Source organism: Rhincodon typus, chromosome 37, assembly GCF_021869965.1.
Source record: "Rhincodon typus isolate 14 chromosome 37, sRhiTyp1.1, whole genome shotgun sequence".
NCBI lineage: Eukaryota > Metazoa > Chordata > Chondrichthyes > Orectolobiformes > Rhincodontidae > Rhincodon > Rhincodon typus.
Genome location: NC_063368.1, coordinates 7,798,127 through 7,819,560, shown reverse-complemented (window position 1 = coordinate 7,819,560; position 21,434 = coordinate 7,798,127). Strand labels below are relative to the sequence as shown.

The following is a 21,434-nucleotide window of genomic DNA, read 5'->3' as shown; positions in this document are numbered from 1 at the left end:
AGTTGAGTTTCTCCAGCACTGTTTATAATTAATAACAGTCTTATTAATGATGCTGGGATGCACACGTAATCCCCCTTCAATTAAAATGATGACTACATCACTGGAATATGGTGAGATTTAGAGATGATGGAGTCTGTGATTTCACTGAAACAGGACTGTTAAATGCTACTAAAATCAATAGGTTGGCTATCAGAAAATCTCCATTTATTTATCAACTTGTCACAAACACAGCTTTGCTCCTCTGGCTTGAAATACACCATCCATGAAAAGTTAATGCTAGCTTTGGGTTATTAATTGAAGAGTGAAATGAAGAGCACAAATTTCATAAAACAAATTCAATGTTCCAGTTGCATAATGTTCAAAAATGTTTTGATACCCCTTGAGCCAAAAACATTTAGCAATTTAACATTACATAACATCTTTCTCCCATTTCAAAATTGAAATGCTGAGATGGTAACTTTACAAAACACTTAGTCAAACCAATGTGTTGCATTAGGAAGTCAATGGATAGTGAATTAGCTCAGTCACAAAGGAAGGATAATGCACACCAATGCCATCCAACTCACTGAGTAACACATTGGTCTATGAATACTGCTGCGGAAGGTGGGCAAACACCGATCCTAGTATTTTGCATCACACATTGCAAGGCATTAGTTAATTTTAGTTTCCAGTGTCAAAGGAACCTGGCTCCCTGTAAACAAGAGAACTTGAGTGTTTATAGACAGGCTTTGCTAATATTGATATGTGTGCATTTAGTACCTGTACACATTCTATTTGGAATTTAAGTATTCAGCAATGAATCTGTTTAGAATGAATAGGTTGCTATTGTACATTCAATACTGTCAACAAAAAATTCCAATATCCATTACTTCCATAAAATGTACATTTAAATTGTGAAACATGACATTCAAACAGGGATCTGCAGTTTTGCAAGTTTGATGACTACAACTTCCAGCAGCTTAATTGTAGGAACTTTTTGATATTCAAAATATCCAAATAAGATGACTAATAACACAAATCTAGTCCGTAAAGGTCCCAGAGCTTGGAGAACTTCTAAAGGAGTTGGTTGAATAAATTTGTCTACATTTCCCCCAAGCGACAAATAAAATTCCTTGGCCAAATAGTTCTCAAAAAAGATAGTATAAAAATGGCCATTCTTTCAACGGCAGGCCCAGACAGTGAACATACAGCAAGCTATTTGGCTGTAGCCTGGAGGAAACCCACAGACCAGCCCAATACTGCCCTCGTACAACATCCACAGATATGCATTGACCAGCAGGTGTTACTGGATGCCCAGCAGGTGTTACTGGATGCCCATCAGGTATACCAACTTATTTCCTCACTTGCCAAGGTCAGTCTTGATCCACATCCGCCTGGTTGACAATCAGATAACTCAGCTGAAACTAGTATTTAAAGCTGCATCCTTCCATGTGACAACCAGGATTTCCACTTAGTAGCCTTTTTAACATGCAAGATTTCTGTACGTATTATCAGCAGAGAATTGTGACAAACCAAATACATTGAGGCAAGGTTTTTTTGGTAGTGGTGGTGGGTAGTTGAGAGAAGGATGGATTATAGAAAACTAAATTCCAAGTCAATTTTAGTTATACACAAGATAAAATTGATAGGTTCTTTATTTTCAAACTATAAACTTCAGGTTTAGTGACAAAATATCACTTAAAAGTAGTTTGCAGGGCAACACAGGATGACGTCACATTTCTGAAATACAACATCAGCACATTTAACTTGCAATTGACAGTATACTACTTTTAACAAATAAAAAAAGCAATTAAAAAAGGCAATACTTAATTACATTCAACATGTTCCAGCATTTCAGTGTTTAATCCCTCCCTGGGAGAGAGATTGCTTAGTATTTATTACAAATAGGTTTATCAGAATTTATCTTTGTACCCTGTGGCTAGAAGCCTTCACAATTGAATAAATGGAAATTGCAGTGAGTTAAAATTTGCTTCTTCTAATAAAGAGAGAAAGGAGCATCAGTTCCCACTATTGCACGAGTTGGCAGGTACTTGAATCCCTTTCCCATAACATGCAGTGCAATATACATTTGGTCTACAATGAGTAGCATCATTTATTTCCCCAAGGTCCAGAGTGCTGTATCCCGACAGATACCATGCAACACGGCATCCATGCACCTGGTGACAGGCAGTGCTCTTTCAGGCAGTCACTTTGTACCCCAGCTGGTGCAATCTTTTTGCCAGCTGCTAAGAAGACTTCCCTCTTTCCCCTAATGTACCACAAGGCTCTACTCATTTCCCCTTCTTTGATCACCATACTGCAAAGTAAAACTTGCACTGTTATCTCCAACGATGGTGAATATTCTAAAACTACCTGTTTTGAATTCAGCCAAAGGGCATACAAATACTGATGAAAATATTCTGGCTGTAAATGACAGCGGGATAAAGCAGCAGCCTGGAGCAATGTCTTGTTACACTGCACTAATATTTGGCCAAAATGTTACCAGTACAGCCTTCAACAGAAATTAAGATTTGTGCACAGAATTAGGTTTGTTCCTGTATTATGGATAGTGTCAAAATAGTTGATGGAAAGTTTGCCATTTTGAATTTTTTTCTAGGGATTTCTCAAAGAACAGATCTCTGGGTTCAGGTTAGTCAAAACAGCTTAAAAACATCATCGATTAGAATGTATGTAATTTTTAAGTTACGTGGGGAGTGTGCTCAGGGAATTCTTCCTGAAGAGGACACAATGTTGCTCACATTATCAGTTGCATCTTAATTGAAATCACTGAGTTAAGAAATATTTCATTTTATTCATAAATGATTTGATTTACAACAGTTCTATGAAAAAAATGCAGAGACTTCGTTAGATACTGTACTGAGAATGATTTACTTGATGAGTCACGATCCCTCAGTGCCCAAGGCAACAGGAGCAGACAGTATGCCAAAATTGTCACCATACAACACAGTACGTATAATTTACACAAAGCAAGTTGGGCTTGCTTTGTCACTTTACCATGGTCTGTGTAATGCCAGATAGCCAGCTGGGATGCTTAGAATGGTTTTCAACAGTGAAGTTACATTAATAGTGCTGGCTGTCACTGTGCAAGCCCAAAAACAGGTCTATGATATGCCCAATGTTGCTTGTCCAAAATGGCTGAAGGAAGTAACCAAGTGGGGAGAAGATAGCGTGCGAACAATTTGCAGATTGTTGAAGCATCATTTTCTCTTCATGCTGGCTGACCTGGTGCAATGCCTCAGAGGAGAAACAGGTTCAGCTGCATGCTCCCAAAACACCGACTCACCTTGACGTGCGGACTATGTGACTGGAGATTTAACTTGTGCTTTCTGATTACATCAAGTTAGGCATGAAAATTTGTTGCTGGCAAGCAAGAATATGTACAACATAGTGGCTTTAAAGGGAGAGCAGGTCTGAAATTTACAAAGACACACACATATATATTTATATATATATATATATTTAAAAAATATTCATTAGACCAGAAAAGTGGTACTGATGAAAGGGCTCTCTCAAAGTGTCAGACTCACTGTCCAGTGACTACACCACCAAGTACTTCTTTCACACTGATTAAAAATATATTTTGAGAATTTTATCTGTCTCTGGAGTGCACAGATTACTCTGATAACACATTTAACAAAGGCTTTTGGCAAAGAAAAAAAAAAATCATACAATTTGCTTTTATTCATCTCCCACCCCCACAACACAGAAAAGCCATCTCATTTTAAAAACTTGCAGTTTCAATGATCTTACTGGATACGAATGATGAACGAGGCGTGTCTGATTTCTTCAGTGAGGCTCATGGTTGATTATAACACCTCTTAATAATCAAGTATGCAGTCCATTGCAAGTCGCATTTATTTTAGTATTTCAGGCAATGCAATAAAACTCACTTTCCTATGGTCACTGCTGATCAATTTTCACTGCTGTCTGAAATGATAGCTAAAGTCGCAGTGAAAATAATTAAAAAAAACAATAAGATAATACATGTATGAATGATCATGTTAATGGTCTGCATCACACGTCACATTTGGGAATGTTTTTCTTTAAAACCCAAACCAATGGCTGACCAGAGAATAAAGAAAATGTCACTTGTTGCTGCTGCTTCATCAGTCACTCTATCACGTTGTGTCCCAGTCAAATTGGGTCTATGGTGACAAAAGAAGCAACTTCTTTCTGGCAGCAGTAATACAGCACCCTTGGTGCGATGTCCTGTTCTTGCTATGCTGCAAATCAGCGTTGCCTAATTTATACTATGACTCCCTTGTGTATAGCAGTGTAGTGTACACAGATACCAAGAGGATCAGACATCTATAGAAAAACTACAACAAGTCATGCATGATGTAAGAAAAGAAATGAAAAAATATCATTTTGGGCCTTGTGGTTCTTTGTCTTTGTTTTTTCTTGTTGAATTAATTACTCTGAGTCGACATCACATCAGTCGACTGTGGATCACAGAAAGCCCCATATCGTCCATAAATGTCTTTTGCTCGGACTGCAAAGTAGTACTTGCTTCCAGATACAAACTGAGTAAGGGTGCAGGCCATGGGAAGTGGCAGTGCCTTTACTTCTCCAATCTTCTTCCACTGGGAAGGAGTTGTAGTAGCAGGATCTTCATGGTAGGCATAGAGATGGTAACTGTCCACAAGTGCACAAGATCGGTCCACTTCAAGGACACTCCAGGACAGGACGATTCCATTTTGACTCTGGACACGGGCTAGCTTTAGGTGGGGTTTCTGGGGCGGTGAGGTATTAGCAGCTTCTGGAGGTAACCGCTGTGGCACTTGGGCCTCGGGGAGTGGTGCTGGATGGATAGGTCGAGGTGGATCCTACATCAAAACAGATAAGAAAGTAATTTCTAATCTCAGATGACTGGGAAACCCCATCCTGTGCTGTCTGCAATATGCAACATTTGAAAACAGTATTCTGGAGTATCTAAAGAAGCTCCATTAGTAAAGAGAACGCGAGAGTGAGAGCAGGAAGACAGACAAAGAAAGAACGAAAGAAATAAACTTTAGGTTGTGAAGAGGTGGAGTTGAAAGAGACTGGTATGGAATATAAATGCTGGCGTAGATCAGTGGGAAAGAAATAGTCGGTTACAGTTCTACAAGTTCAATGCAAAATTCACACAATTAATAAAAAGCAGAATCCAGCAGAATTATTCCCCAATGGCAAATCCCAATAGGAGCTACAGAAGAAATGATGTTTCAACTTGATTAGACCTCACCTAAAGTATACTATTCAATTCAGACCAATGCATCTCAGGATGGATATACAGGCCTTGGAGTGGTTATGGTACAGATTTAACAGAATTATAACAGGAATTAAGAAAGTTAAAATAGGAGGACAGGTTGAATAAACCTGGCTGTATTCTTTGAGTTGAGGAGATTTAGAGATGATCTGGTAAAAAATAAAATAACTCACTTGGTAACAATCTAAAAGTAACACCCAAACAGAGAATGGCCTGAAGAAAGTGAACTCAAATGGAAATTAACAATTGCAGTGAGTCTACCCATGAGAAAGTTTTACTGTCAATGGAGTTGAGCAGAAGAGAAATCATGGAAGGGCTTACATTTTTCAGATAAAATTGGACATGGAAATTGAGATTCCCTCTGTTTCCGTTGTCTCAAATTTTGTGACCAAGGTTATGGTGTTTGCATTCATTATAGTATCTTATGTTGACAGCTTGACCAAATTACTTACGAGTACTGTTAAAAAATTTAACTTAAAAGGTAGGAGAAAATGTTTGCATCATGATTTGAGGTAGCAAATGGTACAAGTAAACAACAGAAAGCCTAAAGTAGTTGGGTTTCTGACCAAAACACCTACTTGACAGCTGGTTATCCTAGCAGTTGTGAAAGCTTTATTATGTAGTTAAGAGAACATATCTTGTTCTCCATCTGAAATGGAACAACTCTGATTAAGAAAGTTAACTTCAGCATGGCAGGTCAGGGACAGTTTAATAACTGTATATAGGGGAAAGGGAAGGTACATCACCTGTACACAAGTCAACACCATTCACAAGGCTACAGAAGTAGCTGGGATGTGTGTAGTGATTCCAGAATTCATTCCTAAACCACGTAGGAATGTGACTAGCCTCACTCGTCACTTCTTTCTTGACTGGTTCACATTCAAGTTTTTGTTGCCATGTGGAGATATCAATTGTGCAGGTCTGCCCGTTTAGCATGGAGTGGGTGTTCAAAGAGGATCGTAATGAGAAAATATAAATGAAAGCAGATTTCTATTTTTCTCCAATGTACCTTGCCTTCTGGTCAATGTAGGTCATCTCAGTTTCAGAAGTTTATGCTATGTATCATCCACATTATTGCTAAAATTTGTGATGAACGTGAACCAGGGCTCAATGATTTACAAGATTACGATGTTCTTGGTCGAAAGGGATTTTTTTTTTTTGCAGAGTAACAGAAAACTGAATTTACTGTTTCTCTTCAGATATAGGTGCTAAATGGCCCAATCCACAATCCTGATCGTGGCTAACCCTCAATTATTAGATAGTTGGTTCCTATGCCTGAATACCAATACTTAGAAATCCTTACCTGTGAAGGCCGGTGATGGACTGTGAACTGAGGCATATTTGGCATCACAGGAATAGAGATTACATTGTTCACAATGTAAGATGTTTGAGGCAGCCTGACTGACATACCTGCTGCATAAAAAGCAACATTATTTTGGAATATAGCACATACCATCATTCAACATTGGGTTGGGGAGCGGGAGGAAGCAGGGTGAGGGACTACGACAATGACTATCTAGGCATCATAAAGAGGCTTTTCTACTGCAGAGGAATTTAAATTTGGAGCATATTTTGTTATGGTCTTTGAAAATAAACACCTAAAGAATTACTTTGGCCAGCACTGAAGATTAGGCAAGGTAAAGACTGCAGTAAGTTCTCATCTAATCAATAAATACACTATACGCACTGCAATAATATTCCAAGGAACAGATGATTATGATGGATTTAGCATTAGAGCTGTGAAAGTAATACAGCGGAGACTTTCCCCAGTCCAGGATACTAGATGCTGGTTTCCAGGTCCCTGTTCATCAAAATAACAAAATACCTACATAACCTATCAAAAAGTAAATGTCGCTGATAAGATTCCTTACATTCTGGTTCTAATACATAACTGAGAATTTATATACCTGATGGTTACAGAAATGCACAGAATAGCATAACTGTAAGAGACCACTAACGAGGGTCTGTTGCTCTTCTCAAAATCCAACAGTTCACATAAACTTACAAAAACGTCAAATAATAAAATCCCAACTGGTCCATATGGCCTGACCTATACTTTTGTGTTGAATATCAGCTACTATTTTGTAAAATGACAATGCAGATTTAAAAGATCAGATTATTTGCTCCCCTTCCTATTTCTAAGGGTGAGTTAGGTGACATGCAATCTCCTAGTAAAGATGAAAATTCAGATGAAATGCTTAGTTGAAGGTATTGTTGCCGATTCTCAGATCCACTGTCTCTCTCATACCTTTGCTCCCTCTTCACTTGAATTTACAAGGTGGAGTATTATAAAGGCAGATTAATGTTCACAAAGATATACTGTTATGACAAAGCATAAAGGGAACTTTTCTCAAATATGACAACTTGCAAAATGCATTGTTTTTATTGCTGATTTTTTTCCTAGATATTTGGTCAAATGCTCATTAATCTTAGAATCGCTAAAGGTGTGGAAGCAGGCCATTCAGCCCAAGTCCACACCAACACTCTGAAGAGCATCCCACTCAGACCCAACCCCTACCCTTTCCCTGCATTTCCCATGGCCAATCCACATAGTCCAAAGATATGCAGGTTGTGGGAGGAAAACAGAGCACCCGAAGAAAACCCATGTAGACACGGGGAGAAAGTGCAAACTCTACACAGACAGTCGCCCAAGGGTGGAATCGAACTCGCATTCCTGGTGCTGAGGGGCAGCAGTGAGCCGTCGTGCCACTCCACTCTGCTAACCACTGTGTCACCATGCTCTCTCCAACAGCTGAGTGACAAGAGTATTAGTTGCTGTGGACACTGAAATGCAAGCAACCGCAGCAGCCAAAATGAATATTTCTCCCCTGTTTGCCCTCAATGAATATTTCTCCTCTGTTTTTACTGCGGAGAAAGATATGACTTGGGAAGTTAGTGGCATTATCTTGGGGACAGTATATCACAGTAGACGTGGTGTTGGAAGTATCAGAATCTATGAAGGTGGATAAATCTCCTGATCCTGATCAGATATATCCAAGAACCCTGAAAGAGGCTACAAAAGAAATTGTGGGGTCTCTGGATGATATATTTGCATCATTGCTAGCCATGGGTGAGGTCCCGGAAGACCGGAGGGCAGTGAATGTTGTGCCCTTTTTCAAGGGCTGCAAAGAAAAATCTGGGAATTACAGACCAGTAAGCTTAACATCTGTGGTAGGTAAGTTACTTGAGAAGATTCTGAGAGATAAAATATACATGCATTTGAAAAGACAAGGTTTGATTAGGAGTAGTCACATGGCTTTGTGCGCAGAATATCATGCTTCACAAATTTGTTTGAGTTCTTTGACGAAGTGACCAGGAAGGTTGATGAGGGCAGGGCAGTAGACGTAGTCTATAGGGATTTCAGTAAGGCCTTTGATAAGGTTCCACATGGTAGGCTGCTCTGGAAGATTAGATCGCATGGAATCCAGGAAGAGCTGACAAACTGGATACACAATTGGCTTGATGGTAGGAAGCAGAGAGTAATAGTAGAAGGATGCTTGTTGGGCTGGATGCCTATGACTAGTGGTATGCCTCATGGGTCTGTGCCAGGCCCATTACTGTTTGTTATCTATATTGATGATTTGGATGAGAATGCACAAGGGACGATTAGTAAGTTTGCGGATGACACTAAAATAGGCGGTATCGTGGACAGCGAGGAATGTTATCAGAAGTTGCAGCAGGATCTTGATCAGCTGGGGAAGTGGGCAGAGAAATGGCAAATGGAGTTTAATATAGATAACAGGTGTTGCATTTTGGAAAGGCAAATCAAGGTAGGAGTTTCATGGTGAATGGTAGGATCTTAAGAAGTGCAGTGAAACAGAGGGACCTTGGAGTTCAGGAGCACAGTTCTCCAAAAGTGGAGTCACAGGTAGACAGGGCAGTGAAGAAGGCTTTTGGCACACTGGCCTTTCTCAGGCTGGGCACGGAGTACAGAAGTTGGAAGTTATGCTGCAGTTGTACAGGACGTTGGTGAGGCCACACTTGGAATGTTGTATTCAGTTTTGGTCACCTTGCTATAGGAAGGATGTTATTAAATGGGAAAGAGTGCACATTTACAAGGATGTTGCCAGGACTCAAGGGACTGAGTTATAGGGAGAGGTTCAATAAGCTAGGACTTTCTTCTTTAGATTGTACGAGACTGGGGGGGGATCTTATAGACGTGTACAAGATCATGGAGAAGCATGGATAGGGTGAATGCACTCAGTCTTTTTCCCAGGGTTGCGGAATCGACGGCTAGAGAGCATCGGTTTAAGGTAAGAGGGGCAAGAATAAATGGGAACCCAAGGGGCAACTTTTTTTTAAAAAACACAGAGGGTGGTACGCATATGGGATGAACTGTCAGTGGAAGTGGTTGAGGCAGGTACGTTAACAACATTTAAAAGGCGGTTGGATGAATACATGGATAGGAAAGGTTTAAAGGATATGGGGCAAGTGCAGGGAAATGGGGTTAGCGTGGATGCACATTTTGGGCAGCATGGACCCTTTTGGGCTGAAGGGCCTGTCTCCGTGCTGTAGGACTCTATGAAACAAAATCAGCAGTCACTTAGACAAGGATGGATTTATTTAGTAATACCAGCGCGCATTTGTTAAAGGCAAAAGAAGTGTTGAAACAAATTTGATGAGTTTTTTGATAAAGTAACAGAGTTTTGGAGAGGGAAATACAGTTGGTAAACTGTACATGGACTTCAATAAAAGGTCTTGGTGCCACATAATAGGCATGACAGCAAATATTAACGTCCACAGAGTCAGAAAGACAGAGTCAGTATGGATGCAAAGTTGGCTGAAGGAAGACATACTTTGGGGTTTCCAGAGGTTGTTACAAGGACCAAAAAACTTTTTCTGTATGTATATACACGTGATAACTCCGACTTGGGCGAAAATTTAAAAATTTACAATAACAAATCTTGGACATGTTGTGGTGATCCACTTCAAGAGGACAGACTCCAAATGGACAAATATATAGCAGATGGAATTTACTCTAGATGAATATAAATTTGTACATTTTGGCAGGAAAAACCTGAAAAGTCAGTGAAACTAAACGATACAATTCTAAAGTGGATGGTTGAAGGAACACAGACATATTCAGAAAAGTAGTTAAAAAGGCACATGGGATCTGGTGTTTTACTAACAGAGGCATGAAGCATAAAAGCAAAGGAATTACGGTGAACCTGTATGAATCACTGTCTCAGTCACAACTGAAACAGTGGGCTGGATTTTTGGTCTGAGATAAACAGCTCAAGTTGGGAAACTACGTGGTAGGCAATCGAGACTGAAGGGCTAATATAACCATTTTATAATTCTACTTTAGAAGACAGCCCATTTAATTCTTAGATCTGGTTTTCAATCCAGTCCAAGTGGCACACCTCTTGGCTGACTGGTCAGGAAATTAATTTTCAAAATGGAATAAAACCAATTGCCATGAATTTTTACCCTCTCCAGGTGACAGTATGAATAAGGCATTCTGGATAAGCTTCCAACTGCTCATGACTTCATAAAAGCTGTTTGCCAGATGAAAAGTCTCTGCCATGTTGGAATCATCATTGGAGTGGAGGAAAGCCAACATGGCTTGTCTCTGGGCAGGAAAGACATTGGCACCTCATGAATTATCTGGAATATGGCATGCACTTCCAGTCCACAAACCAGATTTACTGCCATTGGTGATTCTTGGCAATGCTTTCCTGTTAATATTTAGTGCTGTACATTGCCACATCCATAATTCCTGCTCAACCTTGCTATGACATCAAAATACTATTACAGGTTCCATCACAAGCTGGCTCTTCAAATGTTGTTTCAGAATTCTTGCTTCCGATATAACCAATTTGGTTAATAAAGTAAACTCTCAACTACTGACAGTGTGGAATGGCTACAAGCCATTTACTAGCTTGTTTAAATAAACATTGACTATTCTTGGGAAATAAGAAGATAATGAAAAACAAAAATTGGGGATGATCTTTGAGACTGAGACTTCTCCTTACAGTAAACAAAAAGAAAGAAAATGAAACACGAGGAGTTTCCTTACCACTAACAGGTGGCTGAGGACTGGGCTGTCGCATTGCCTGGCTCTGCGTTGTGACAGCCCGCACTGGATTGTGACTTTGGTATGGAGGAGGAGATGTGAAAACTGTGGGGTTCGAGCTTCCTCTTTGGAGAGTTGGAAGTGGTGGTCTCGCAGGGGCCTGTGATGTCGGTGGAGGCATCTGAGGACGTTGGTGCTGAAGTACATTAGCACTTGTTTGCCCTTTAAAGAGAACACATTGAGGATTTTCCCATGATTGCTCTACCTTTTAATAGGAGCTGATTTGTAAAGCCAAACCCCATCTTTCACAACCCCAGAACATCCTTAAATGCTTTAAAGCCAATCAAGTGCTTTGGAGTCTATATAGTAGCAGAAACATAGGAAAAACAAGACAGTTTGCGCACAGTGACCTTCCATGAACAGTAGTGTGATACCACTTTTGATAACAATATTCTAAAAACAGTGCTAGCACAAACATGCTAAGACACCAAGTGCAATGCTTTTAGATGCACCATGTAATCAAATAAGAGTCAACTTTTTCATAGTGTGTAAATGCAAGATACTGAAAATGCTGATAATGTCTGTATAATAGAGCCATCTACTTCCTTCACTTCATTAAGGTTAAGGAAAAAAGTTTGTATTTCTAATGCATCTTTCCCAACTTCATACATCCCAAACCATTTTACAGTCAACATACTTTTGAAACGCAGTCACTTGTGATGTAGGAATCACAACAACCAATTTTTGTGTGGTGAACTCTTGCAAATAGTAATGACTAGATAATCTGCTTAGTGATGTTAGTTAAGGGATAAATATTGACCAGGAAAGTGAAGAAACCTTCTGTACTCTTCAAATACTTCCATGAGATCTTTTGTGTCCACCAGTGCTGTTTAACATCTCATCCTAAAGATGCAACATTTGATCTTGCAGGCCTCCCTCAGTCCTCTACCTAAGCATCAGTTTAAATTATGGCCAATAACAAGTTTCACAAGTGCAACTATTACCAAACCAGATTCCCAGCCCTTCTCAATCTTACCACTGAAGCTGGGCATGATTAGAAATTGTGATAATTAATACTGATTCCAGTACCCGTTTGTACTCTACCTGCAGACACACTTTGCACACTGGTGGTCTGTACTGTCAACCCAGTGGTGCCTAGGCTGCTCTGTGGTGTTGGCAAATGGGACTGCACTGAAGTCTGCTGTGGTGGAACTCCCTGGGAAGTTGCAGGAGGTCTGATCTGTGGCTGGACAGTGGGTGGAGATGTCTGAAGTGGAGTTGTTCCTGTTGTTCCTTGGTTAGCAGCCTGATTATGTTTCCTGGCATCTGCACAAAGAAATAGATTACCAACCATTCCAAACAGAGGCTTTTGCGCAAATTAATTTAAAAACGTTGTAAAAATAAGAGAATCTTATGTTTTCAACATCCAAGCTGAAATTTCATTTAAGGCTGCCTTCTGTAAATTATCCTAATGTATCATTTCAGATCTCCCATTGAACTCAAAGATTCTTATTGATATAATGTGTTCTCTCCTTCATTCAATCTGATGAACGTTTATTAGAAGACATTTGGAAACTAAAGGAAAGTTGGAAGTCACTTAGCATCTAAAACCTGTCACCATCCAATTAAATCACGATTAATTAGTCTATACTTCTGTATACCTTTGGATAACTAAAAAATCTTAGACTTAAAATTAACATTTGATCATGCATCCATTGCTATTTGTGGAAGAGCATCCCAAAATTCTGCCACCTTGCAAGTGTCTAAGTATTTTGTAATTTTATTCCATAAAGAACTGGGTGCAATTTTCAGATTATGGTCTCCATCCCAGTCCGACAGTGACCAACCAGCATGACATGTTTGTCTCCAACTATCCTGTCTCCCGAATATTTCGTCTGTCTAAAATCCGGGGCATACAACTCAGGTATTGCATAATCTTTTGTCGCAATGTGGAGTCCAGATCTCATTCTGTAAATGGATACTGCACTCTCTCCAAGGTTATTAACATGGAGCAATTCACAGTACAATAGGTATGGTAGCCAGGCTTTTGCAAAAAAGTTAGAGCATAACTTCTACTAGCTTGTGTTCCACATCTCCAGATATAAAAGCCAGCAGCCCATTAGCCTTCTTGATTGATCATTGAAATGTAATGAACAGGTGCAGAAACAATATTAGGAGCTCCTGTAGAACCTTCACTATTTTCCACTTTTCAGCATTCATAAAGTATATTACTTTTGAACTTGTCTATACCTCAGTTTTGCCAATTCCTTTACTATGTCAGTAAGTCTTTTACACTTCCAACTATACTAATTATAATGCTACCCATTTTTGTCTCATCATTAAATTTGGATATATGGCTTTCTATCCCCCAGAAGTGGTGTTGTAGGCCCAACACACACTTGCAATAAAACACTTCCTTCCAAGTAGAATATCTGCCCATTATCTTTCCTCAGTGTTCTATCACCAGCCAATTTTCTAACTAGGTCAATAGCTTTCCTTCAATTCCATGAGCTTCAACTTAAGCTAAAAGTCTCATATGATAGACTTTATGAGTCTTTTGGAAGTTCACATAAATAACACCAATAGACTTTCTCCTGTCCATTAATTTGATCAGTTTTTCAAAAAATGGCATTTCATATTTGTCATCCAAATTAGTTCTTGCTGATCAGCTGAAAATCTTCAATATGTATAGTCAATAGAACTTTAAATTGTAAACCTTACTAACTTCCAACAAGAGATTGGTCTAGGCTATCAGCAATGTTCGTTACCAAATCCAATACAGCTTCTTCCTTTGTTGACTCTATGGCATATTGTTCTGCATACTATCCCAGCCAGATTCAACAAATTCACCACCTTCTGGTATGTGCTAGTCTGCTTGCCATAATCTGTATGGAAGTTAAGATCTCTTTGTTGCACATTTGTCTAATCTCAGAATTTATGTAATCTACCATTACGTAACTGCTACTAGGGCGCTTATACACAAATCAACTAGATGTTAAATCCATTTCTATTTCTTAATTCTACCTCTTGACATACACTCTTGAAAAAAATGTAATTCTTAAGCACTAAAGCTCCTCTAGAATGCTGAACTGAAGTTAGTGGTTGAACAGAGAACCAGAGTACAGCTAAAATGCAACACCATGACAATCTCTACTGAAAGCATGAATGAATAATATAACTATAAAGAGAAGGTAATCCATCCAAAGAGGAGACAAATATTTATTCCTTCCTTTAACAAGTATTTACACCATAACCAGATAAGCAGCTTAGCAAGTTAACCAAGAAGATGTATCAATTAAAGATGAGGCTTGCAGATTTGACTCTCAAGTAATGTTACATCACATGCTAAATATAGTAAGTTGATGGAGGAACATTGCAAGGATCCATACCTTGTGCAGACACATCATCTTCATCATCACCCGTCAGGTCAATGACAGCTCCCATGTCACTTCCTCCTGTCTTTGCACTCTGAAAGAAAAAACTGCTGTTTTGCGATGGCATTCCTCTGGTCATGATGGGCTACATTAACATGTGGTCACATCACTACATACAGACCTCTGACTGGTATGAATTGTATTATTGCTTTTCATCTTCTACTAGTTCATTTTAGAAGTCCAGTTCAGTGATTGTTTCATTCTTCCATACACTTCAACACTAATTAACATTGCATCAAATCATGAAATAAAACACTCACACAGCTGTGAATGCCTAGAATTCTACAAGTCTTACCTGTCCATTGTTAATGAGATGGTGATTAAAGCATGACTAAGGATTAAACCAAACACTGGTGCAAATTTATAGCTGTGGGAATAGAACTATTTTCCTGTTTGTTAGCGTCCCTAGAACTGGAACTCCCAATGTTTTCTGCAGCTCCAGTATTTATAATCAAGGCACGTCAGAGGCAACCCCAACCCAAATATCTTGTTGATGGAGGTCAGAACTCCAGCAATCCCATGAGCAGCAGATCAGAAGTGTCACGGAAAACTCAAGCAAAGACTTGTGGCAGATATGCTAGTTAGAATTCAAAACTGAATCACAACCAAATAAGGCCTGCATATAGCTACAGCAGCCTCTCAAATCTAATTGATCTAAATGGCAGCATTGGTGCATGCACGAGCCTCTACATGGAACAGAAGGAGGAGGGGCACATTGTAATTATTTTTTTTAAACCAACTGATAGAAACACCAGATGTGCTTGCTTTAATATTCGGGGTTAGATTGATTCCCAGACTCTCTATCGTGGTGATACTCAGTTCTACCTTACACTGCAGCCCTTCCATCTCCTCCAATACCTCTCTTGGTAAGAAATGTTTGTTCAACATACAGTATTGGACAAGCAGAAATTCCTACTCATTAAACACTTGAAAAGACAAAAGCCATTGTCTGAAACTTCATCCATGTTTTGTATACTCCGGACAACTCCAATGCTCTCTTGCACCATCTGTAAATGCAAGGTCATCCAAAACTTTGTTCCCATACGGATGTGATTAACCTATTCAGGCGTATTATGGCAGACTGATGGGACACGTGGGATTTGAACCTGGACTTTCCCAATTCATCACAAAACAGTGAGTGCTCTGTAATTGCTTAGATTTTCAAATCCCTCCAAGGCCTCATTCTCTCTACCCACCACCCTTGTCCTATAGCCCTACAACACCAAACCCCTCCACAACTCTCTGATCCTTGAACTTCAATTTTGGCCTTCTGTGCATCATCAATTTTCATAACTCCATCATTGGAAGAAAAACTCTGTCTGAGGCTTAACCTGTAGAATTCCTTCCCTAAACTCCTTCTCTTTAAAACACTCCTTAAAACCCTTCTCTTAATCTCTAAAATGGCTTGATGTCAAATAATATTGTCCCTGCTAAGTGATTTGGATGATTTGTGTGTGAAAAGGCACTACCCATATACGATAAAAGTTGTACAGAAGTTGAAAGCGTGAAAAAACTCTGAAAAGGAGAAAAGAGAATCAATAGAGATAAACTGAGCAAATAGGGAATAAACAACACTGAACTATGCACACATCATGAGATGGATTCTGCAGGGAGTTCTCCCATTCTCTTAAGGTGTCCTCAATGAGTTCAGCAGAATAGCCACAGAAAAAAATAAGGTCACACAGGGGAATTTACTTTGATGCACATACAATTGTTTGGGAATGGAATCAGCAACAGCAAATTCCCTGATCCATGGCAATCAGCAACAGCAAATTCCCTGATCCATGGCAATCAGCAACAGCAAATTCCCTGATCCATGGCCTGTCTTGTAATAATAGATTACTGGTCATCTTCATGATGTTGGTTTTATTAGAAGATTAAGGTTACAGTAACCTCTGGTCACATAGCTGACAGTCAGGGGAACAACAGATATTTAACAAAGCATCCAAAAAATGGGCTTTCTAGGAATGTACTGAAGTGTTAGACAATTGCTCTAATTTATTTCATTTGATAGCGATTTCATAGAAATAAAGTTAATTGTAAAAGGAACAAAACCATGTCTGAGCAACATAGTCAAAAAAACTAGTAGTGCAACATTTCTTTATTTTTCATATTACAGTAACAGGCTAATTTGGCACTGGAAACCTTTGACAAGTTCTCCAGCTAACTTCCAGCTAGGCACTGTATGGAGTCAGGCAATTATAACTTCTTCCTCAGGTTAGGTCTGTTGAGATCACCAAAAGAAATGAAAAAAAAATCAAGAGAAATAACAAATATAAATTGATGGGAAGCAAAGTTTTCAAGACAAAATCCTGACTGCAGCATTTATGCTTTTCCTACACCAACACACACATTACCATTAGTAATAGACTTTTGCATATTTACTACATATGCATTGAGTTTGTAGATTTGTGTATGTTGCAGAACAGGCTACCATTTCTGACAGATGGATTAGAGTGCTAATATGCAGCACAAAAAAGTGCTTTTGTACTTGCCCTTCAGTTGCAAGTTGACCCCTTGTACTTGCTTTTAACATGCTTAAGGTTGCAGGATTGGGGAGGTTTAGTGGTGTCCTTCAGATCCCTTTTTTTTAAAAATCCAGACACTACTTCTCTTGCTTTCTCATCTTGCATTTAAGTGCAGGCTTAACCTTTCAATGGCCAAGACTGGAAATACAGATTGCTTAAAAACAGTTCATTAAGGATAACTAAATGCGACCAATGCAGGAAGTTTCCACCGACCAGGGAATCCAGAACCGGGAGTCACAATTTAAGGATATGGGGTAGGCCATTTAAGACAGAAATAAGGAGAAATTTCTTCATCCAAAGAATGATGAGCCTTTAGAATTCTTTGCTGCAGAAAGCAGTTGAGGCCAAAACATTACATGTTTTCAAGGTGTCCAATATAGAGCATGGGGAGAATTGGGTACTGAGTTGGACGATCAGCCATGATCACACTGAATGGCGAATCCGACTCAAAGGGCTGAATGGTTTACTCCTGCTTCTATTTTCTATGATTCTGGAATTGGTGCCTTTGTTGTTTGTTCGCCATACAACTGAACCAAACTAAAGTTCATTTGGTGTAGAAGGTTAAGAAAACTTGAATGGTTTCCCTCTGCTCCCGACATCACAGCTTCCATAAAATTCATCCAAACTACATTTCCAGAACAGGATAAAAATTTCAGAATATATAATGTGTTTAAGAGTCCAGCAGCAAATCTGCACCCCTGATTTGTGAAAGCAGAATTATAAAAACAATGCCCAAAACAAAGTCTCACTGATCCCAAGGTATATAAATTGCAAGTAGAACAGATCAGCGAGGCTGATCCCCAGTGAGCATTTGATTTTGATTACATTTTGTACCAACATGTTAATTTTTAAGTGATCATGCTCGCAGACACCCCAAACCCCTTTGCTTCTCCAACATTTCCACACACTTGCCATTTTAGAAGAAAATTCGGTTAACCCTCATTTCAAAACTGGCCCCACATCCCACTTTGAACTCTACAGACCCTGGTTTTACCTACTAACTTAAAATTACATGCCTTTCTGCTCCTATCTACTCACTTTAACGTGCCTCAATACAACGTCATCTCCAAAATTGGATATGCAATTTCATTCTTTTATCCAAATCACTGATGTATTTTGTGAAAATTTGAGAAGCTAGTATGAATTATCTGGGGTACACTCCCATTCTTCTAAAGCATTGCCTTTTATTTCTATACTCCAGGCCCTATCTCCTAAATAATAAACGACCTATGCTACAAGGTTATCACCTTTTCCTCACACTCATTCCTATTCAAATCTCACATGGACCCTTATCAGCTGCCTCTGGAAGTTCACATACAGAACATCAATAGATATTTCCTTATCCACCTTATTAGCGATCCCAAAGAATTCAATTAGTTTATGCAGATAGGATTCATCCTTTAATCAAGTCTCCAGCACAAAAAAACTGGCCAACCAGTCCATGCTGCTGCTTATGCTCCACATGAGCCTCCTTCCACTTACTTAACCTAACTTGGTCTGCATATCCCTTCTTTATTCAAATAGCTTGCCATGCTATTGACATGATGGTGAACTCCTCATTACCACTTTAATTGAAGAAAATTCTGAAGATCCTATTGGATTCATTAATGCATATAACCTCTAGTTTTAGCCTTCTTCTGATCAGCTTACTTTTGTACAACTACTTGGTGATAATTGTGCAAATGATCAATGACTCCTTCTCCAATAAATTTTCAGTTATTTTCCTGCATTAGAGTGACAGGCCTGTACATTTGCTGGTTTCTCACCCGACTTGACAGAAAGCTTCTACTTTTCCAATCTGAAGACGTCTCCCAAATCCAGGGAGCTTGAAAACATTTATGACTAACATGTCTGAAATTTTTGATTACTTTAGTACACCAGGAAGCCAGGTTCAGAAAACATACACCTTCAATTTGTTTACTCCATTACTTCATTTTTTTTTTAAAAGCTCTAATTCCTTGCCTTAAACTTATGCTGCGGTCCCCTTCTATTGCAGATATTTTGCCCTCTTCCCTCAGCATGAAAACTGATACAAAATATTCATTTAACAAGCATGCCATCTTCTTATCTATTATCAACCTTACTGCAACTTTTTAAAAAAATAAACCCACATTCTTCCATATTGCTCTCCAACTCAATATCTTTATAAAACCCTCCGTTAGCTTTAATACCACTTGCAAATATTTAATATAGCCTTTTTGTATTTTCTTTTGGAAGCATTCATGCACGTGGTCCAAAACTATAATATTTCCACAGTGGCATGGACACAAACTATATTGAAAGTAGATCTCTCTTAGCTAGTTGAAAAAAGGAACTGACCCACTAAGGTTGAAACTTACGGTCCATTATTGCTTATAATCACTTTTCTTGAATTTGGTAACATCATTGGCAGTTAATATTATATGCAAGTGCAAAAAGGTGCTTAATTTACATTTTTAAAAGTGACCAACGTGTCTTTCGTACATTCAATTACAATAAATCAGATGTTGCAATATTTTATAGGGACAGGAATGTTACACAGTGCAAAGCAGTGTATTCTGCTCAGGTGTGCCTTGCTTTTAGTCTAGAACATCTAATTTTAAACAAAGATTCAGTGTAATGGTCACAGAACTTTAAAATTAACAATACATTCATCAGTTTTGTACTGCAGAATAAAAATATCCAGCAAGGTTTTGTATCTCTAACAAAGGCGTTGTAAACTTTCTATGATTTCACATGAAGAAAGTACACCACCTGCATTATTGTGCATATGCTTGTATTAGATGTACATTTTTCAAACAGACTAATTGCAACCCTTTTGTCTGATCGCTGGCTGATGCTAGGATAATGGCAATGGTGCTACTGTATTAACAGTACTTCAAAAAACTAAGTTAGTTTGGGATCAGATCCTGTTTTGGAGGACTCATCCAGTTTTAACCAACTGTTTGTGATGTTATCAGGTCCTGGGAAATCAGGAATCAGTAACCAGCACTCATCATAACCCTATAATTTCTTACCCACTTCAGAAGTACAATTGTATAATTTGCTTGTTAAAAGAAAACTAATCTTCTTTGCAAATTCTGTCAGCAAGAGAAGCTGAACTGCACAATTATATGGCAGCTCGTTGTTATACAAGAGGATACAAAACCAACTACAATTAGTAGACAGTTTGTTCAAACTTCAACATGTGATCCTGCATATTGCTGGGATGTGCATTTATGCTTGGAATCCACTTACACAGCTGGACTTTAAATAGCATTACTACAAGTAGGAGCTTTGACGACACCAGGAAGTGCTTTGAGAAGAAACTGTGGTGCTGTCTGGTTCCATCCAGTAATGTACCTTGTAATTCTCCCATTCCTTAACCTCAGCTGTTTTAAAGTGTAAGGGGATAGAAATATAGGGAGAAGAGGGCCAAGAAGAGTAACTGCAGCTTCTAGTTTCAGGGGAAAATGAAGTGGATTGAAAATTCAGAGTACAATGAAACAGGTTTAAAGATGCAAATCAGTCAACACTGTAGTCAGAAACTGTCCACTCTTGTGATAAAGTAATGAAAAAGTATTTTCCAACGCGAGATGGATAAACAACCAGAGATTGTCAAAATTGGCAAAAGCAGCAGAAGGATGAGATTTCGTTTCCTCCAAGATGCAGCAAGTTGCAGTCTGAAATACAATTTCTGAAAAAAGTGAAGGAAGGAAACTGGAGTAATTTAAACAACTAACTGGATAAATACTTAAAAAAGGAAAAGAATTCCAGGTTGTGGAAAAGTGCAGAAAAATACAACCAATTCTTTCAAAGAGGGCACAGGCATGATGGGCTAAATGGCAACTTTGTTTGCATCACTCTGTGATTCTGGAATGATTGACAGTGATACAACAAAAGCATTATTTAAGAGTTTCCACAGGTTCAAGCGTAGATGAGCTGTGCTTTAAGAGAATCTCAGGGAAGCGGTGCTATAACTTGTCTTTGTGGTTCTCAGCTGGGGTCAGGGGCTGAGTGAAGTAGCTATCCAAATTTGCCAAATCACCATTCACAATCTTACAGGAAAAAAAATTTTGTTCGCAGACAGTGACGACGATAGGATCAAGGTGCAATGAGATCTGGAATTTCAGAAATTCTTACCAGTGGAGGGGACTATCAGCAAACCACTTGCACATGTTAAAGCACATTCCACAACAATACAGCATCTTCAGCAGAGAAAATAAAATAGAAGAGAAGATGACTGGTAA

At 38.9% G+C, this 21,434-nt stretch overlaps 1 protein-coding gene across 2 annotated transcripts in view; it reads right to left on the bottom strand.

The window, feature by feature from the left end:
• Positions 1-1,616: 1,616 nt before the first annotated feature.
• LOC109916227 (activating transcription factor 7-interacting protein 1-like) overlaps positions 1,617-21,434 on the bottom strand; it is a 104,838-nt gene continuing 85,020 nt past the window's right edge. Inside the window, exons 11-15 of one of the 2 annotated variants that reach the window (XM_048617310.1) lie at positions 14,654-14,732; positions 12,369-12,590; positions 11,268-11,486; positions 6,552-6,658; positions 1,617-4,826 (exon numbers count right to left, since the gene is read on the bottom strand). In XM_048617310.1, coding sequence (XP_048473267.1) covers positions 4,410-4,826; positions 6,552-6,658; positions 11,268-11,486; positions 12,369-12,590; positions 14,654-14,732 — 1,044 coding nt within the window. In that variant the 3' untranslated portion in view covers positions 1,617-4,409. Of the gene's footprint in view, positions 4,827-6,551; positions 6,662-11,267; positions 11,487-12,368; positions 12,591-14,653; positions 14,733-21,434 lie in introns of both variants that reach the window. The other variant, XM_048617309.1, reaches the window with a different exon arrangement.